The sequence below is a fragment of the Mirounga angustirostris genome, unplaced genomic scaffold (genome assembly GCF_029215605.1).
Source record: "Mirounga angustirostris isolate CCGP_5_RB_7025 unplaced genomic scaffold, mMirAng1.0.hap1 SCAF_12, whole genome shotgun sequence".
NCBI classification, from domain to species: Eukaryota; Metazoa; Chordata; class Mammalia; order Carnivora; family Phocidae; genus Mirounga; species Mirounga angustirostris.
In genome coordinates this window covers 54805177-54826176 of record NW_026991720.1, presented here as the reverse complement: position 1 = coordinate 54826176, position 21000 = coordinate 54805177, and the positions used below count along the sequence as shown (strand labels likewise).

General features: G+C 40.9%; 1 protein-coding gene across 2 annotated transcripts in view; it reads right to left on the bottom strand.

Moving 5' to 3' along the window:
• Nucleotides 1-20687, bottom strand: part of POLR1F (RNA polymerase I subunit F) — a 138454-nt gene extending 117767 nt beyond the window's left edge. The window contains exon 1 of one of the 2 annotated variants that reach the window (XM_045864596.3): nucleotides 20383-20687. In XM_045864596.3, the coding sequence (XP_045720552.2) occupies nucleotides 20383-20681 (299 nt within the window). In that variant the 5' untranslated portion in view covers nucleotides 20682-20687. The remainder of the gene's footprint in view (nucleotides 1-20382) is intronic. The other variant, XM_045864595.3, reaches the window with a different exon arrangement.
• Nucleotides 20688-21000: the final 313 nt, after the last annotated feature.

Genomic DNA, 21000 nt, shown 5'->3' with positions numbered 1-21000 from the left:
ATGTGACCATAGAGCCTAAACCCAAAAGGATTTGGGTAAATACATAAAACCCTAAGAAACCATTCATTGGACATCTAAATTTTTTTCCAAATAAAATACTGAAAATATTGATTACGAAACATAACGTTTATCTACTTCTGTCTTATTACGGAAAAAGTAAAGATAAATTTGGATCTGTTCATAAACATGTTTTATGCTTACTGAAAGATTGTACCATAGAGGGGGACTAACCTTAGGAAGGAGGGACTGACCTTAGGAAGGAGGGACTCTGTGAGGGCAGAGAGGGGAGAGAAGACCTGCCCCAGGCTCCCCAGGTTGGGGGGCTGCACTGACAAGACAAATCCCCATAACATTTGGTTTTGAAAACCGGAGGGGCCTGGCTTCTCCCGTTTTTTTTTTGTTTTTGGTTTGTTGTTGTTGTTGTTTTTTAAACAATCAACAGGACTTAACACCTAGAGCTTTAAAAATCAGCAGCCTCAATACATTAAGAGGCAGGAGGGGGACAGAAAACAGAGTCCCTGCCCTTAAAGAGACAGAACAGATAGTCCCGCTGACATACAGCAAAGCAGCAGCAGTTTGAAAAATGCCTGGGGTATACAGGAAAGAGATTTATTTAATAATCTCAGAGCATGGGCTGAAGAAGCAGGGAACTTCAGGAGATTTCTCCAAGAACAAAAGAGCTGGTGGGCACCACTTCCCTCCCCAACACCTGCCCCCAGCCTAAATACAGGGACAGCTGCAGGACCCAGCAAAGCACAACAATCTACACCTAGCTTGCTAGAAGCATGCCCCAGCCACACATTTATGTGGATCCACCCCCTCCAGCCCTCTGCAGTTTTCCCAGGCGGCTTTAGCTCCCCTCCCATAGCAGATCAATGTAGTAGACCTTGCTGGTACTGGATGCAGCACAACCAGCTCCCTTGTTCTCCTGCAGATCTTGGCTGAAGCCCATTCAAAGCAGTGCCACAAGCCCCAACAGGGGCCAGCACCACTCCAAAGTGACACTTGCCCCTGGGAGAGGGAAAATAACAGCACATACCCGTCCAGCTGCAGCCCCAGCAGTGGATTGGGGACAGACATTGGTCTAACTGCAGACCCAACCCACCAGCAAAAGTTGCTCAGGTGACCACACAGGGAAAGCACCCTTGAGCTTGGTGCTTCCACAGCTCTGGCAAAAGACTGCTCTGGCTCAATTCAAGCCCAAGGTGGTCCCAGACTAGCCCACTAACAACACATGGACCAAACCCTGCCCACACAGGCAAAGAGAGCCATTGCAGACGACTGGACTGAAGGAAAACATGTCTCAGCCACAAAAGCAGGGCACACACAACACACATAATAGACACCCTGAACTGCCAGGTTCTGGTGAATAGGAAACATTGCACTGCAGGGCATTACAAGACCTCTTGTATTTAAGGGCATTACTTTCAAGAGCAGATGACTTTCCTAACAGACACAGAATTAAACAAAATGAGAAGGAATATGTCCCAAATGAAAGAACAGTACAAATTCACAAGAAGAGAGCTAAACGAAATGGGATAATATACTTGATAGAGAAAATAATGATCATAAAGATGATCACTGGATTTGAGAGAAGAGTGGAAGACATCAGTGAGACCCTCAACAAAGAAACAGAAAACATAAAAAAGAAACAATTAGATATGAAGAACTTAATAAGTGAAATTAAAAATACCCTAGAGGGAATAAATCATAGCTGGAGGATGCAGAAGAATGGATCATGGACCTTGAGGACAGCATAATGGAAAGCAATCAAGATGAACAGAAGAGAGAAACAAATAATAAAAAGTGAAAATGGATTAAAGGAACTGAGGACACTATCAAGTATAATAACATTTACATTATGAGGATCCCAGAAGGAAAAGAGACAAAAGGGAACAGAAAATTTATTTGAAGAAATAATAGCTGAAAACTTACTGAGTCTGGGGAAGGAAACAGACATCTAGATCCGGGAGGCACAGAGGGCCCCAGACAAAAGCAACCTAAAATGTCCACACCAAGACACACAGTAATTAAAGTGGCAAAAAATGATGATAAAAAGAGGATTTTAAAAGCATCAAGAGAAAAGAAAACAGTTACATATAGAAAACTCCATAAGGCTATCAGTGGAGTTTTCAGCAGAAACATTGCAGGTCAGCAGAGAGTGGCTTGATACATTCAAGGAAAAAGAAAAAAAAAAAAAACAGCCACGAGGATACTCTATTCAGAATAGGAGAGAGAAAGGATATCTCAGACAAACAAAAGTTAAAGGAACTCATCACTAGTAAACATAACAACATAAGAAAGTAATCAATAATAATACAATAATAGTAGAAGACTTTAATACCCCACTTCCATCAATAGATAGATCATCCAAACAGAAAATCAACAAACAGTGACTCTGAATGACACACTGGAACAGATGGATCTAACAGATAAATGCAGAACATACCATCCTAAAACAGGAAACATACATTCTTTTCAAATGCACACAGAATATTCTCCAAAATAGGTATGTTAGCTCATAAGTCTCAACAAATTCAAAAAGACTGAAGTCATACTATGCATCTTTTCCAAACTTAATGCTATCAAAGTAGAAATCAACCAGAAGAAAAAAATCTAAAAGAACACAATTAAGTGGAGATTAAGTAACATGCTACTAAACCGGGAATGTGTCAGTCAAAAAAATCAAAGAGGAAATAAAAAATTACACAAAGACAAACGAAAATGGGGGCGCCTGGGTGGCTCAGTCGTTAGGCATCTGCCTTCAGCGCAGGTCGTGATCCCAGGGTCCTGGGATAGAGCCCCGCATCAGGCTCCCTGCTCCGTGGGAGGCCTGCTTCTCTCTCTCCCACTCCCCCTGCTTGTGCTCTCTCTCTCGTTGTCTCTGTCAAATAAATAAATAAAATCTTAAAAAAAAAAAAAAAAGACAAACGAAAATGAAAACACAATGGTCCAAAATGTTTTGGGGATGCAGTAAAAGCTGTTCTAAGAGGGAACATTATAACACTACAGGCCTACCTCAAGAAACAAGAAAAATCTCAAACTAACCTTACACCCAAAGGAGCTAGAAAAAGAGCAAACAAAACCCAAAACCAATAGCAGGAAGGAAGTAATAAAGATTAGAGCAGAAATAAAATAAAAACTAAAAATAGAATAGATCAATGAAACCAGGACCAGGTTCACTGAAAAGATTAACAAAACTGATAAACCTTTAGCCATACTCTTCAAAAGACAGAGAAAATTCAAACAAAATCAGAATTGAAAGAGGAGAAATAACCAACATCAGAGAAATACAAAGCATTTTAAGACATTATTAAAAAATTAAAAATATATAAAATAAAAATAAAAATATAATTAAAAATTATATACTAACAAATTGGACAACGTAGACGAACTGGATAACTGCGTAGAAACTTACAACCACCCAAAACTAAACAAAGAAGAAACAGAAAATTTGAACAGACTGACTACCAGCAATGAAATTGAATGAATAACCTAAAAACTCCCAACAAACAACAGTCCAGGACCAAATGACTTCACAGGTAAATTCTACCACACATTTCAATACTTAATACTTACTATTCTCAAACTATTCTAAAAAATACAAGAGTAAAGAAAGCTTCCAAATTCATTTGGAGGCCAGCATTATACTGATACCAAAAAAGACACCACAAAAAAGAACCACAGGCCAGTATTTCTGATGAACATAGATGCAAAATTCCTCAACAAAATGTTAGCTAACTGAATCCATCAATACGTTAAAGAAATTATTCACCATGATCAAGTGTGATTTATTCCTGTGAAGCAAGAGAGATTCAATATTTGCAAATCAATCAATGTGATATACTGCATCACAAAGGGAAAGAATAAAAACTGTATCATTTCAGGGCGCCTAGGTGGCTCAGTTGGTTAGGCATATCTGCCTTTGGCTCAGGTCACGATCTCAGGGTCCTGGGATCGAGTCCCGAGTCAGGCTCCCTGCACAGTGCAGAGGAGCTTCTTCCTCTCCTTGTGCCCCTCCCCCCTGCTCATGTGCATGGTTTCTCTCAATGGATAAAATCTTAAAACAAAACAAAACGAAAAAACCCTGTTATTTCAAATGATGTATAAAAGGCATTTAACAAAGTGTTACTGCCATTTAGGATGAAAAGCCTCAACAAACTAGGTTAGAGGGAACATATCTCAACATAATAAAGGCCATATATGAAAAACCCACAGCTAATATCATACTCAATAGTGAAAAACTGAAAGCTTTTCCCCAAAGAACAGGAAGAAGACAAAGATGTCCACTCTCACCACTTTTATTCAACAGAGTACTGGAAGTGCCAACCACAGAAATCACACAATGAAAAGGAAAAAAAGGCATCCAAATTGGTAAGGAAGAAACAAAAATTTCACTCACTGTATGTGACATGATACTATACATAGAAAACCTGAAAGACTCAGGGAGCCTGGGTAGCTCAGTTGGTTAAGCGTCTGCCTTTGGTTCAGGTCATGATCTCAGAGACCTGGCAAGGAGCCCCACGTCAGGCTCCCTGCTCAGCAGGGAGTCTGCTTCTTCCCCTCCTGCCTCTGCACCCCCACCTCGACTCATGCTCTTGCTCGCATGCACTCTCTCAAATAAAATCTTTAAAAAAAAAAAAAGAAAGCCTGAAAGACTCCACCAAAAAACTACTAGAACTGATAAATGAATTAAGTAAAGCCACAGAATACAAAATGAACATACAGAAATCTGCTGCATTTTTATACACTAATAATGTAGCAGAAACAAATTAAGAAAACAATCCTACTTACAACTGCACCAAAAATAGTAAAATGCTTAAGAATAAACTTAACCGGGAAGCTGGGCAGGATGGCAGAGGAGTAGGAGACCTGGATTTCATCTGGTCCCAGGAATTCAGCTGGATAAGGATCAAACCATTCTGAACACCTACCAACTCAACAGGAGATCGAAGAAAAGAATAGCAGCAACTCTCTGAACAGAAAAGCGACCACTTTCTGGAAGGTAGGACGTGCGGAGAAGTGAATCCGAGGCGATATTTGGGAGGATAGATGGCGGGGGGAGGGGGCCTCCATCAGCCTCATCCGGCAAGTGACAGAGCCCCGGAGCACAAAACTGGAACTTTTAGAAGTCTGCTCCGCTGAGGGACCTCACTCCAGTGGTAAGCGGGGGATGGAACCCTCGCGGGACAGTGTGGTCTCAGGACCCTCGGGGTCAGAGAAAGACCAGGGGTGCCTGAGTGCGGCAGAGCACCCAGGTATTGGAGCAGGCTCTCAGCTCGGTGTTGCCATAAGCTGTGATCCGCGACACAGGCCACTGCTCTTCCAGCAGGAACCCAACAAGCGGCAGATCCAGGGAGACTCCCCTTCCTCCCCCGGGAGGAGCGGTGCAGGAACACACCGCAGGGATCTGCTGGGTTTGGAGACTCCACACGGGGTCGGGTGCCAGAGATAGAAATGCGTGGTCACAGGCCTGGTGAGCATGGAGTGCGGCCAGAGACCGGGGAGACAGGAGTGATTGACTGCTTTTCTCTGGCGGCTCACAAAGTGGGGCCCCGAGTTCTTGGCTCCTCTGGGGTGGAGACGGAAGGCCACCATTTTCACTCTCCTCCTCCAAAGCTGTACGGAATGCTTGCAGGGAACAAAAGCTCCCAAGAGCAAACCCGAGCAGATTACTTAGCCCGGACCAGCAAGGGCGGGGCAATTCGGCCTCCAGCAAAGACATTTGGGAACCATGGCAACAGGCCCATCCCCCAGAAGATCAGCAAGAACAGCCAGCCAAGACCAAGTTTACCCATCAATGAGAACAACAGAACTCCAGAGCTAGGGGAATGCTGCACACAGAATCCATGGCTTTTTTACCATGATTCTTTAGTCTTTCAAAGTTAATTTTTTTTAACTGTCTTTTTTTTCTAGTTTCTTTTTCCCTGTTTCAACCAACATCTTATCAATCTCTTTTTTAAAAAACATTTTTACTTTTCATTATTAGAGGCATATTCTATCCCTGCATAGTAGTTACCCTTATTTTTGGCAGATATATATAAGTTGTTCTCTCTTTAAAATATTGAGATACAGTTTCTTCTAACAGATCAAAATATACCCTAAATCTCTAGTGTATGGCTTTGTTCTAGTCTCCTGTCTGATCACATTCTCTCCTTTATTTTATTTTATTTATTTTTTTTAAGATTTTATTTATTTATTCATGAGAGACAGAGAGAGAGAGGCAGAGGGAGAAGCAGGCTCCCAAGGAGCAGGGAGCCCGATGTGGGACTCGATCCCAGGACCCTGGGATCATGACCTGAGCCGAAGGCAGACGCTTAACCATCTGAGCCACCCAGGCGCCCTCCTTTTTTTTTAAATCCTCTTCTTTCTTTTTTCAAACAACTTATCAATTCCTTTTATAAAATTTTTATAATTTTCATCTTTACAGTCATATTCCAATCCTTCATCTTATTAACCCTATTTTTGTACATATGTAAGTTTTTCTTTCTTTAAAATTTTGGGAGGCACTTTCTTCTAACAGACCAAATTACACCCAAAATCTAGTGTGTGGCACTGATCTATGCACCAGCCTGATCATATTTGATCATATTCTGGTTTTTTTTGTTTTGTTTTGTTTGTTTTTATGTTTTTTCTTTCTTTCCCTTTCTTTTCCCCTGGTTTCAGGTCTTTTCTGATTTGTTTAGAGTATATTTTCTGGGGACGTTGTTACCCTGTTAGCATTTTGTTCTCTCATTCATCTTTTCTCCTCTGGACAAAATGACAAGATGGAAAAAATCACCTCAACAAAAAGAACAAGGGGCAGTACTGACTGCCAGGGACCTATTCAATACGGACATTAGTACAATGTTGGAATTAGAGTTCAGAATGATGATTTTAAAGATATTAGCTGGGCTTGAAAAAAGCATGGAAGTTATTAGAGAAACCCTTTCTGGAGAAATAAAAGAACTAAAATCTAACCAAGTCGAAATCAAAAAGGCTATTAATGAGGTGCGATCAAAAATGGAGGAACTAACTGCTAGGATACATGAGGCAGAAAAGAGAAGTAGTGATATAGAAGACCAAATGATGGAAAATAAAGAAGCTGAGAAAAAGAGAGATAAACAACTACTGGATCACGAGGGCAGAATTCGAGAGATAAACAATACCATAAGATGAAACAACATTAGAATTGGGATCCCAGAAGAAGAAAGAGAGAGGGGCTGCTTAAGGTATAATGGAGCAAATTATAGCAGAGAACTTCCCTAATTTGGGGAAGGAAACAGGCATCAAAATCCAGGAAGCACAGAGAACACCTCTCAAAATCAATAAAAATAGGGCAACACCCCGACATCTAATAGTAAAACTTATGAGTCTCAGAGACAAAGAGAAAATCCTGAAAGCTGCTCGGGAGAAGAGATATGTAACCTACAATGGTAGAAACATGAGATTGGCAACAGACCTATCCACAGAGACCTGGCAGGACAGAGAGGACTGGCATGATATACTCAGAGCACTAAATGAGAAAAATACACAGCCAAGAATACTATATCCAGCTAGGCTGTCATTGAAAATAGAAGGAAAGATAAAAAGCTTCCAGGACAAACAAAAACAAAGGAATCTGCAAACACAAAACCAGCCCTACAAGAAATATTGAAAGGGGTCCTCTAAGCAAAGAGAGAGCCTAAAAGCAACATAGACCAGAAAGGAACACAGACAATATACAGTAACAGTCACCTTACAGGCAATACAGTGGCACTAAATTCATATCTTTCAATAGTTAACCTGAATGAAATGGGCTAAATGCCCAAATCAAAAGACACAGACTATCAGATTGGATTAAAAAACAAGACCCATCAATATGCTGTCTGCAAGAGACTCATTTTAGACCCAAAGACACCCCCACATTGAAAGTGAGAGGGTGGAAAACCATTTACCTTGCTAATGGACACCAAAAGAAAGCTGGAGTGGTAATCCTTATATCAAATTAGATTTTAAACCAAAGACTGTAATAAGAAATGAGGAAGGACAGTATATCCTACTTAAAGAGTCTATCCAACAAGAAGATCTAACAACTGTAAATATCTATGCCCCTAACATGGGAGCAGCCAATTATATAAGCCAATTAATAACAAAAGCAAAATACAGTAATAGTGGGGGACTTTAACACCCCCTCACTGAAATGGACAGATCATCTAAGCAAAAGATCAACAAGGAAATAAAGACTTTAAATGACACACTGGACCAAGTGGACTTCACAGACATATTCAGAACATTCCATCCCAAAGCAAAAGAATACACATTCTTCTCTAGTGCACATGGAATATTCTCCAGAATAGATCACATCCTAGGTCACAAATCAGGTCTCAACCAGTACCAAAAGACTGGGATCATTCCCTGTCTATTTTCAGACCACAATGCTTTGAAACTAGAACTCAATCACAAGAGGAAAGTCGGAAAGAACTCAAATACATGGAGGCTAAAGAGCATCCTACTGAAGAATGGGTCAACCAGGAAATTAAAGAAGAATTAAAAAAATTCATGGAAACCAATGAAAATGAAAACACAACTGTTCAAAATCTTTGGGATACAGCAAAGGCAGTCCTAAGAGGAAAGTATATAGCAATACAAGCCTTTCTCAAGAAACAAGAAAGGTCTCAATACACAACCTAACCCTACACCTAAAGGAGCTGTAGGAAGAACAGCAAATAAAGCCTAAACCCAGCAGGAAAAAGAGAAATAATAAAGATCAGAGCAGAAATCAATGAAATAGAAACTAAAAGAACAGCAGAACAGATCAACGAAACTAGGAGCTGGTTCTTCGAAAGAATTAACAAGATTGATAAACCCCTGGCCAGACTTATCAAAAAGAAAAGAGAAATGACCCAAATCAACAAAATCATGAATGAAAAGGAGAGATCACAATATCAAAGAAATACAAACAATTATAAGAACATATTATGAGCAACTATATGCCAGCAAATCAGATAATCTGGAAGAAATGGATGCATTCCTAGAGATGTATCAACTACTAAAACTGAACCAGGAAGAAATAGAAAACCTGAACAGACTAAGGAAATTGAAGCAGTCATCAAAAATCTCCCAACAAACAAAAGCCCAGGGCCAGATGGCTTCCCAGGGGAATTCTACCAAACATTTAAAGAAGAATTAATACCTATTCTTCTGAAACTGTTCCAAAAAATAGAAATGGAAGGAAAACTTCCAAACTCGTTTTATGAGGCCACCATTACCTTGAACCCCAAACCAAAGATTCCATCTAAAAGGAGAATTACAGACCAATATCCTTGATGAACATGGATGCAAAAATTCCTACCAAAATACTAGCCAGTAGGATACAACGGTACATTAAAAGGACTATTCACCACGACCAAGTGGGATTTATCCCTGGGCTGCAAGGTTGGTTCAACATCTGCAAATCAATCAACGTGATACAATACATTAACAAAAGAAAGAACAAGAACCAAATGATCCTCTCAATAGATGCAGAAAAAGCATTTGACAAAGTACAGCATCCTTTCTTGAACAAAACTCTTCAGAGTATAGGGATAGAGAGTACATACCTCAATATCATAAAAGCCATCTATGAAAAACCCACAGCAAATATCATTCTCAATGGGGAAAAACAGAGCTTTCCCCCTAAGGTCAGGAACACGGCAGGGATGTCCACTATCACCACTGCTATTCAACATAGTATTAGAAGTCCTAGCCACAGCAATCAGACAACAAAAAGAAATAAAAGGCATCCAAATTGGCAAAGAAGTAGTCAAACTCTCACTCTTTGCAGATGATATGATACTTTATGTGGAAAACCCAAAAAACTCCACCCCAAAACTGCTAGAACTCATACAGGAATTCAGTAAAGTGGCAGGATATAAAACCAATGCACAGAAATCAGTGGCATTCCTATACACCAACAACAAGAGAGAAGAAAGAGAAATTGAGGAGTTGATTCCATTTACAATTGCACCCAAAACCGTAAGATACCTAGGAATAAATCTAACCAAAGAGGCAAAGAATCTGTACTCAGAAAACTATAAAATACTCATGAAAGAAATTGAAGAAGACAAAGAAATGGAAAAACGTTCCATGCTCATGGATTGGAAGAACAAATATTGTAAAAATGTCTATGCTACCTAGAGCAACCTACACATTCAATGCAATCCCCATCAAAATACCGTCCACTTTTTCAAAGAAATGGAACAAATAATCCTAAAATTTGTATGGAACCAGAAAAGACCCTGAATAGCCAGAGGAATGTTGAAAAAAAGCAAAGCTGGCGGCATCATAATTCCAGACTTCCAGCTCTATTACAAAGCTGTCATCATCAAGACAGTATGGTACTGGCACAAAAACAGACACATAGATCAATGGAACAGAATAGAGAGCCCAGAAATGGACCCTCAACTCTATGGTCAACTAATCTTCGACAAAGCAGGAAGGAATGTCCAATGGAAAAAAAGTCTCTTCAACAAATGGTGTTGGGAAAATTGGACAGCCACAGGCAGAAGAATGAAACTGGACCATTTCCTTACACCACACACAAAAATAGACTCCAAATGGTTGAAAGACCTCAATGTGAGACAGGAGTCCATCACAATCCTAAAGGAGAACACAGGCAGCAACCTCTTCGACCTCAGCCACAGCAACTTCTTCCTAGAAACATCGCCAAAGGCAAGGGAAGCAAGGGCAAAAATGAACTATTGGGACTTCATCAAGATAAAAAGTTTTGCACAGCAAAAGAAACAGTCAACAAAACCAAAAGACAACCGACAGAATGGGAGAAGATATTTGCAAATGACATATCAGATAAAGAGCTAGTATCCAAAATCTACAAAGAACTTCTTAAACTCAACACCCAAAGAACAAATGATCCAATCAAGAAATGGGCTGAAGACATGAACAGACATTTTTCCAAAGAAGACATCCAAATGGCCAACAGACACGTGAAAAAGTGCTCAACATCGCTCGGCATCACGGAAATCCAAATCAAAACCTCAATGAGATATCACCTCACACCAGTCAGAATGGCTAAAATTAACAAGTCAGGAAGCGACAGATGTAGGCGGGGATGCAGAGAAAGGGGAACCCTCCTCCACTGTTGGTGGGAATGCAAGCTGGTGCAGCCACTCTGGAAAACAGTATGGAGGTTCCTCAAAAAGTTGAAAATAGAGCTACCATACAATCCAGCAATTGTACTACTGGTATTTTCCCCAAAGATACAAATGTAGGGATCCGAAGGGGTATGTGCACCCCGATGTTTATACCAGCAGTGTCCACAACAGCCAAACTGTGGAAAGAGCCAAGATGCCCATCGACAGATGAATGGATAAAGATGTGGTATGTATATACATATACACACACACACACACACACACAATGGAATATTATGCAGCCATCAAAAGGAATGAGACCTTGCCATTTGCAATGACGTGGATGGAACTGGAGGGTGTTATGCTGAGCGAAATAAGTCAAGAAGAGAAAGACATGTATCATATGACCTCACTGATATGAGGAATTCTTAATCTCAGGAAACAAACCGAGGGTTGCTGGAGTGGTGGGGGGTGGGAGGGATGGGGTGGCTGGGTGATAGACACTGGGGAGGGTATGTGCTATGGTGAGCGCTGTGAATTGTGCAAGACTGTTGAATCACAGATCTGTACCTCTGAAACAAATACAACATATGTTAAAAAAAAAAAAGAAAAGAAGATAACAGGAGGGGAAGAATGAAGGGGGGGAAATCGGAGGGGAAGACAAACCATGAGAGCCGATGGACTCTGAAAAACAAACTGAGGGTTCTAGAGGGGAGGGGGTTGGGAGGATGGGTATTAAAGAGGGCACGTTCTGCATGGAGCACTGGGTGTTATACGTAAACAATGAATCATGGAACACTACATCAAAAACTAATGATGTAATATATGGTGATTAACAATAAAAAAAATTAAAAAATTAAAAAAAAAACTTAACCAAGGAGGTGAAATACTTGTACTCTGAAAAACACTAATGAAAAACTGAAGACACGGTGCCTGGTTGCCACAGTTGGTTAAGCATACCCGTCTTGGTTTCAGTTCAGGTTGTGATCTCTGGATCATGAGATGGCGCCCTGCATCGGACTCCACACTCAGCACAGCCTGCGTAAGTTTCTTTCCCCCTCTCCCTCTGGCCCCCACCACCGTGTCTCTCTAAAATTTTAAAGAAACTGAAGACAACACAAACAAATGGAAAGATAGTCCAAGCTCATGAATTGGAAGAACCAATATTATTAAAATGTCCATATTCTCGAAAGTAATCTATAAATTTAATGCAATCCCTATCTAAATTCCAACAGAATTTTTCACAGAACTAGAACAAATAATCCTAAAGTTTCTAAGAAAGCATAAAAGACCCTGAATAGCCAAAACAATCCTGAAGAACAACAAAACTGGAAGTATCACAATCCCAGATTTCAAGTTATACTACAAAGTTATAATAACAAAAACAGTATGGTAGTGCCACAAAAACAGACACATAAGATCAATGGAACATAACAGCCCTTGAAACAAACCCATGATTATATGCTCAATTAATCTTCAACAAAGGAGGCAAGACTATCCAATGGGAAAAAGGCAGTCTCTTCAACAAATGGTGTTGGGAAAACTGGACAACTACATGTGAAACAATGAAACTGGACCACTTTCTTACCATATACAAAAATAAACTCAAAATGGATTGAAGACCTAAATGTGATACTTGAAACCATAAAAATCCTAGAAAAAAGCAAAGGTAGTCATTTCTCTGGCATCAACTCTAGCAACATTTTTCTAGATAGGTCTCCAGAAGGAAGAGAAACAAAAGCAAAATAAACTACTAGGACTACATCAAAATCAAAAGCTTCTGCATAGCAAAGGAAACAATCACCAAAAGTAAAAGACAACCTAACGAATGGGAGAAGATATTTGCAAATGACATATTTGATAAAGAATTCATATCCAAAATATATAAAGAATTTATATAAGTCAATACCAAAAAACCCCAAATAATCCAATTAAAAAATGGTGGAAAAAAGCATGAACATTTTTCCAAAGACATACCGATGGCCAATATACACATGAAAAGATGCTCATCATCACTCATCATCAGGGAACTGCAAATCAAAACCACAATGGGGTATTCACCTCATACCTGTCACAATGGTCAAAATCAAAAATACAAGAAACAAGTTGGCAAACGTGGAGAAAAAGGAACCCTTGTGTACTTTTGTTGGAAATCAAACAGGTGCAGCCACTGTGAAAACCAGTATGGAGGTTCCTCCAAGAATTAAAAATAGAATTACCATATGATCCAGTAATTCCACTATCAGGCGTTTACCCAAAGAATATAACAACACTAATTCAAAAAGATATATGCATCCTTTGTTTATTACAGCATTATTTACAATAGCCAAATTATGCAAATAGCCTGAGTGTTCATCAACAGATAAACTGATAAAGAAGCAGTGTCTATATATAATGGAATATTACTCAGCCACAAAAAAGAATGAAATCTTGCTATTTGCAACAACATGGATAGATGGAGAGGGTATAATGCTGAGTGAAGAGAGTCACTCAGAGAAGGACAAATACCACATGATTTTAGTCAGATGTGGAATTTAGGAAACACAAATGAACAAAGAAAAAAGAGACAAGCCAAGAGACAGACTCTTAACGAAAGAGAACATACTGATGGTTACCAGAGGGGAGGTGGGTGAGGGGATGGGTGAAATAGGTGAAGGGGATTGAGAGTCCACTTATCATCATGAGCACTGAGTAAGGTATAGAATTGTCAAATTATATTGTACACCTGAAACTAATACTGCTTACTACTTAGTTTTCATGAGAAAGTAAAGTTTCTAAGCATTAAGAATTCTAACAAATGTCAGGCACCTGGGTGGCTCAGCAGGTTAAGCGTCTGCCATTGGTTAAGCATCTGCCTTCGGCACAAGTCATGATCCCAGGGTCCTGGGATCGAGTTCTGCATCGGGCTCCTTGTTTAGCAGGGAGCCTGCTTCTCCCTCTCCCTGAGCCACTCCCCCTGCCTGTGCTCTCTATCAAATAAGTAAATAAAATTTTTAAAAACAAATAAAAATAAAAATAATTCTAACAAATGTCATTAAGACTACCGGAGGGGCACCTGGGTGGCTCAGTCAGTTAAGCGTCCAACTCTTGGTTTCAGCTCAGGTCATGATCTCAGGGTCATGGGATCAAGCCCCGCACTGGGCTCTGCACTCAGCATGGAGTCTGCTTGGGTTATCTCTTTCCCTCTCCCTCTCTTCCCTGCACACGCCTGCTCTCTATCTCTAAAAACAAAATAAATAAATTCTTTAAAAAGACTACTGGAAAAAAAAAAAACTACTGGAAATAATGAGGGAAGCAACTGTGTATGTAAGGAAAATAAGATATTTGTTTTTGGTAAGAAAGTATGAGGAATGGAAATACATTTTTGTTGAGAGGGAAAAAAGTAATGTCCTAAAATGAGACTCATTTAAAGAGGGAAAACAGGAGAAAATCTTAATGTAAAAAATAAATAAAAATTTTTTAAAAGTTGTAAGAAGTCTGTGAAAAAGAAATATTTGCAAAAGAATGTGTGGTCAGGATGAAGACTGGAATTAATAGTTTTAAAAGTACACTGGTCGAGGGCGCCTGGGTGGCTCAGTTGGTTAAGTGACTGCCTTCAGCTCAGGTCATGATCCTGGAGTCCCTGGATCGAGTCCCGCATCGGGCTCCCTGCTTGGCAGGGAGTCTGCTTCTCCCTCTGACCCTCCCCCCTCTCATGTGCTCTCTCTCATTCTCTCTCTCTCTCAAATAAATAAATAAAATCTTAAAAAAAAAAAAAGTACACTGGTCGATGGACTCTGAAAAACAAACTGAAGGTTCTAGAGGGGAGGGAGTGGGAGGATGGGTTAGCCTGGTGATGGGTATTAAAGAGGGCACGTTCTGCATGGACCACTGGGTGTTATGCACAAACAATGAATCATGGAACACTACATCGAAAACTAATGATGTAATGTATGGTGATTAACATAACAATAAAAAATGTTTAAAAAAAAAGTACACTGGTTTAAAACTGGAGTTTGGTTTTTCACTCTGTTGAAATGACAGGGTTTCCCTGGAATACTTGGTCTGCTCTTGATAGAAGAATGTAAAAGGTTTTTCCTTTATCTGTCCAGAAAAAAACAAAGTTTGCTATTAGGTCTTTAATTACTTAATAAATCTATATCTTCTCAATATTAAAAAAGTTAAGTTTTGCTAACAACTATGTAACCTTCTGTATTTGACTTTAGAATCTCTCACTGCCATCTACGTTAAGTAAGTTTTAAGTTTTGTAATGATCTGTGGTCCTTTTTAGGCGTGTGCTTTATTTTTTTTTTTTCTTTCAGATTTTATTTATTTGAGAGAGAGTGCACACAGGAGAGCACAAGCAGGAAGAGGAGCAGAGGGAGAGAGGGAGAAACAGACTCCCCACTGAGCAGGAAGCCCTATGTGGGGCTGAAGGCAGATGCTTAACTAACTGAGACACGCAGGCACCCCTAAGCATGTGCTTTATTTTCTTCTTTTCAAAGATTTTATTAATGTATTTGACAGAGACACAGCAAGAGAGGGAACACAAGCAGGGGGAGTGAGAGAGGGAGAAGCAGGCTTCCTGCCAAGCAGGGAGCCTGATGCGGGGCTTGATCCCAGGATTCTGGGATCATGACCTGAGCCGAAAGCAGACGCTTAACAACTGAGCCACTCAGTGCCCCTGAGCATGTGCTTTAAAACCTTCTGATACTTTTAACAAATTTCTCAAAATTCAAATTCTAAAAGAAGTCTTTTTAACTAATAAGGCTTATTTATTTGATATGTAAATTACATGGGAAGCATTGTCAGATAAGTGATGATTAATCTTTTTAGGTTATATTGCATGGGTGAATGCTATGAAATTCCTAAAGTTTTAATATATCCTGGTATAGCATCATTACTTGTAATTCTGATTACTGAAGTACTGTCTATCACAGAAATATTTCCTTGTCAACTGCACTATAATGAAATTTCGTATGATCTTTAACCAAGGCCTTTTTTGAGTCTTTTGTTATTTACAGTTACTATTCTGATGCTCTTACAAATTTGTTTCATCTTCAAGGAGAACCACAGAGACGACTTTGACAAACACAGGTTTCTGATACACTAAAGATCACAAACTAAGCCAAGTAAGAATTACTGGGAATAATGGGAAAACTATATTCAAACTGAAAAAAAAAATTAGTAACATGAGACTGAATGAATCGAGGAAGATGATCATAGTTTTTTATGACCTTTGTTTGAAACATCACTGGTTCTCTAATGTTTGCTCTTCAGGATTTAAGGAAATATTTATCTTTTTCTCCCTACCTGATTTCTCCAGAATTCAGAAACTCTTTGAGTATTCTTACCTTCATGGCAATTATAGTTATTTGCATAAGTTCACGAAGAATCTCTTCTTTTAACAGGTCACCTTAAGAAAAATTGATTCTATTACCAAGGCTTTGACTGGAATGTCCTATTTGAGAAAGACATGCATAGACTCAGATGACCAGACAGTTTTAAGGAACTAAGGTTGATTTTATGAAGCCAGTGAAGCCCCCTGGAATAACTGGCATAGCTGGTACTTTGCTTACAGAGTTCCCAGGAGCCTTACCAGGTAAACAAGGAAGGTAACCTACTGACAGGCTCAGGAACATCAGGATATTTGGGGGACCCCAAGAAGCGAGGAAATAATCAGATCCCTAAAGGTACTGAAAGTGTTGGCAAGTACTTGGCTTGGCTCTTAGCCTTGAATGGCTAATTCCTTATGAAAAGTTCCAGCAAAGCAGATCTGAAAGAACATGCAGCCAGTCACTATTCTTGCACTTACGTAAATATTTAGGCCAAATTTGTTAAAAATGGACTTGTTTTACAAACAAATTAGTCTTAATCTGGCTATTGCTGATGGAAATGAGGGTGATTTTTGGAGAGAAAAAATTAGGTCTCAGTAATGTATCTTTATGGGGGTTAGATTCTAGTTCTGATAAATTGTCCTCAAATGTTTATTGTTTACCTTTAACACTGGGCTGGATCCTGAATTATTCTGGTTTCCTCAAATATCTGCATTTCTACCTACTTACACACTTACACGCCTGACTTTGAAAGCTCACCTGCAGGACCAGCTCCTAAAATGAGACAACTGTTTAACTGAACTGACCTGATTTACCTCGTTATGAAATGTGGAATAAGATGCTAAGACTATACATTAGAGTTCCAAAAAAAAGGCCTCTATGAAGGATGGGGGCTCAACTTAATATTAAGGGTTATCTGCAATTGGACACAAGGGAATTTCATTCCTCAAAGTCCTCAATAATCCCACCTTTTCAGCAGGAAGTGGCTGGAGTCATTCCTGTCACTCAAGAATGAGGAATGATGAAAAGCCATGGTGGTATGGGGACCAAACCGCTATTGTTTTGTTGCCAAATGAATATCTGCCATGTCTACTGACTCTCAAACATTTCTCTTATTGCCCCAGCCTCACACTGCTGATGTCCCTCCTTCTTGCCTCAGGAAGCGCCTCCCTGTTGGGGGCCACCACTTATGCTGAAATTCACAATTGCTTTGATGTACATGCCGTACACATCATACGGGCCATAAAGATGTTGGGGGTAAAGTGCATGAATGCTGAAATACCGACCCCATGTTTGGCCCTCCATCTTGTTCATGTCCGAGTGATGACCTCCCTCAGGGCTACGGGTTCCAGGTCCCCTGGAGGTTAATGTGTCCTGACCAGAATATGGGAAGGCTCATTCTGATCTTCCTTGAAGTTATTTAGTTATCTATATAACTAACATATATAGGGGGGTAACATACTTTCCTCCCCCCTCTTCCTGAGTTATATAGTTATATCTATATAACTAACATATATAGAGGGGGTAACATACTTTCCTCCCCCCTCTTCCTGAGCACATGTGGCGCCACAAAGTCTGTTAAGTGTTAGACCTCTGATCTCACCACAATGCCCTCTGCACATCCCTTCGCACTCTATAAATGTGAACCAAGGTCCAGACACTGTGGAGAATAGCTGTGCGGCTGCCTGGATCATCACCTGCCCAATTCCCCCTGTCAGTAAATTACCTAGAATAAAACTCTGTGTGAACTGTATGGAGTCACCTGCTTCATTTTCCAATCTCAAAGTTCCTTCTCAGTTTGGGGGATACTTTATTGTCCCTCTTCCACCTCCCAACACTCCCTTTTTCTCATTTCTTAAAGTGAAGCAAGTCCTCCTGATTCTACAGGATGGCCCCAAAGTCTGTAAACCTACCTATACATGATAAATGGTTGAATGACATTACAAATCTTGATATGTTCAATGGGTGGTCCCTGATTAGAAATGCATAGTTCGATGTGTGCTGCTTTACTTGCACTGAATAAGTCAGTCTTTACCACACTGGGGTATTGGGGTGCTCCAGTGTGGTAATGGGGGTTGGAGGACGGGGGGGTGTAGAGTGGGCAATCCTCATCTGTTCATAGTGCAACCTGCTCCGCATGACCACACTGTCCCATTCAGTTACAGAAATTATCAGTCAGTTCCTTCTATCTCTGGTGTAATGGCACTGACTGGAGAGGCTTCCCCCTAGCCTGTCAAGTGGAGGCACTGATTGGTTCCAGAAAGTGGTAAAATACATGACACACTACCTCTTCCCAGACTTTACGACCATTTTTATATCCTTATATCAAATCCATACTCTGTTGTCATTTTCTCTTGCACAATTTTAACAATCCCTTAATTGGTCTCCATGTCTCCAGTCTCACTCTCCTTAAGCCAGCAGCTAATGCTACCAAGCGTGGCTTCTTAAACTGAATATCCGACTGTCCCAGAGATCTGATATGCACTACTCTCTCCAGGGTGCACCAAATTTCAGAGCTGGAGGGCACCGAGAGGATGAAGTGCTAAGCCTGCTTAAGCAAACAGAAAAAGGAAAACAAAAACAAACCTAGCAGACAGGAAGGAAAGAGAAAAACGTCCATCTGAGTTGTCCCCCCCCCCCCCGCTGTCTGTATCCTCCTGTCCAACTGCAGGCAACGTCTTTCCCCTAAACATGCACCTTACTCCAGTTACACAGTACTTACAATTCTCTGACCAAAGCAGTCTATTTTATATATGCTATCCATTTGTGTATGCCACTTTTTTTTTGTCTTGAATACGACCATCTCAAAGAACCCTTTTCCTATTAAGTTGGTCCTCAAAGGTCCTAATATCACATTCACTACTCTTCCTCTTAAGGATTTAGATTTCTGTCAAATTTTAACACTTCACTGGATTTATCTGGCTTACATTTCTATCTTTATTAGAGCTTACAGTTTCTTGGAACAGGGATCTTGTTTTTTCTTTGTTGTTGTTTTTTTAATCCTAAATCCCTAGTATACAGAATAGGCACACAAGTGTGCTGGCGCTCGGAGTAAGCTGTGCATTCTAGATTTGCTTGATTCTTAACCCGTTCAGGATCCCTTGAGTAAGTGAACACTTTGGATAGTTTGCCCAAGAAAACGGACTGCAAATTTCCCAGAGGGGAGGGGAGGTCATGAAATTCCTGAAGAGCAATAAGGAATCCCTAAGGATTCCACTCATCCTAGTTTTAGAACCCTTGCTTTTGAGGCAAAGTAGTCTACTGCAGTATTAAAGTACACACGCTCCCTCCCTCCCTCTGACCCTCCACTTTTGTAATTCCAAGTTTTTTCTGAATATATTAATTTAAATGGACCACAAAGTTTTTCACCCTCAAACCCGGCAATAGGCCAGTTGGACTAATTAAACTGTTCTTAAAAACAAAACAAAATTGTACTTTCCTCATCTACGATCAGGTCCGAGACAAAAGAACCCAGCGAAAGTACCAGAGCCAAAATAAACAACAGAAACTGTCTTTCATGGTTTACAAATAAACGACTGTATTGCTTTATGTGCAAAATTTCTCTCATTCTGAGAGAGAATCTACTTAAGTACTGCATTCGAAACTTCCAATGTTCACACACAGAACTGGGCCTACCGGGTCTCTAGACCCCTTCTTACCCCTACACGCCAGTTCTAGAACAAGCTTCTCCACCCGCTCCACCGACACAATTCACATCACCTTTACGTTTCCCTTCTTGCCTATAAAATGGGCCTGTACAGATCCCGACTAGGGAGATACGGGCCTCTGGGGCCGGATGAAGACTCCAGACCGCCTCGAGCCTAAGCTCCAGGTGGCCGGCGCGTTCTTCCCCATTCACCGCTTTTTCTGTTACGCCATCAGCACGTTCTCCCGCCGCCCTCTCCTGTGCCTACAAGAAGGCAGGCTACGTTACGGCGTTGTCCGCTCGGCGGGGGAAAAGACTAAGAGACTGGTACCTCTCGGAATAGCGTAGGAGCTCCGCATCTAGCTGTTCCCGGATACCGGTGCGTTTCCGGTTCAGGTAGCGCGGCGACAGGGCGATGTGTCTTCGGTGCGGGCCTGCCACCAGGCAAGAGTAGCGGCTATTCACGAGCGCACAAGCGGCAGCGTAAGTCGGCAGCTCCAGGCAGGGCAAGACGCCGGCCTGTCCCACAACCGGCCCCTCAGAGGCCGCCTTTGGCGGCGGAGCCTCTGAACAACCCGCAGCCATGCGGCTTGTCAGGTTTCCCGCGGCGCGCACAGCTGACGCAGGCATAACCGGCTATCTCAGGACGCCGGGTTTCTACGTCATCCACCAGCTGGCACGCCCCTAGGAAATTTCTCTCCGTGAGTTGCATTACGCGCTTCTGACCAGCAGAGGGCAGCAACTTCTTCGCACTCGGGACGACTGGCGGAGCGAGGAGCCTGTGCTTACGTATTGAGCATGCTCGAAGGAGGACCAGCCACCACTTCCTCTCGCCTGGGCGGGCAAGCCTTTACTTCCGCTAAGGCCCTCTTTGGATTTAGTATGTAGGTTTAATGGAGTTTACACTGATAATTTCCAGTAGTAAGGTGGCCTGGTAAATTTTACAAGT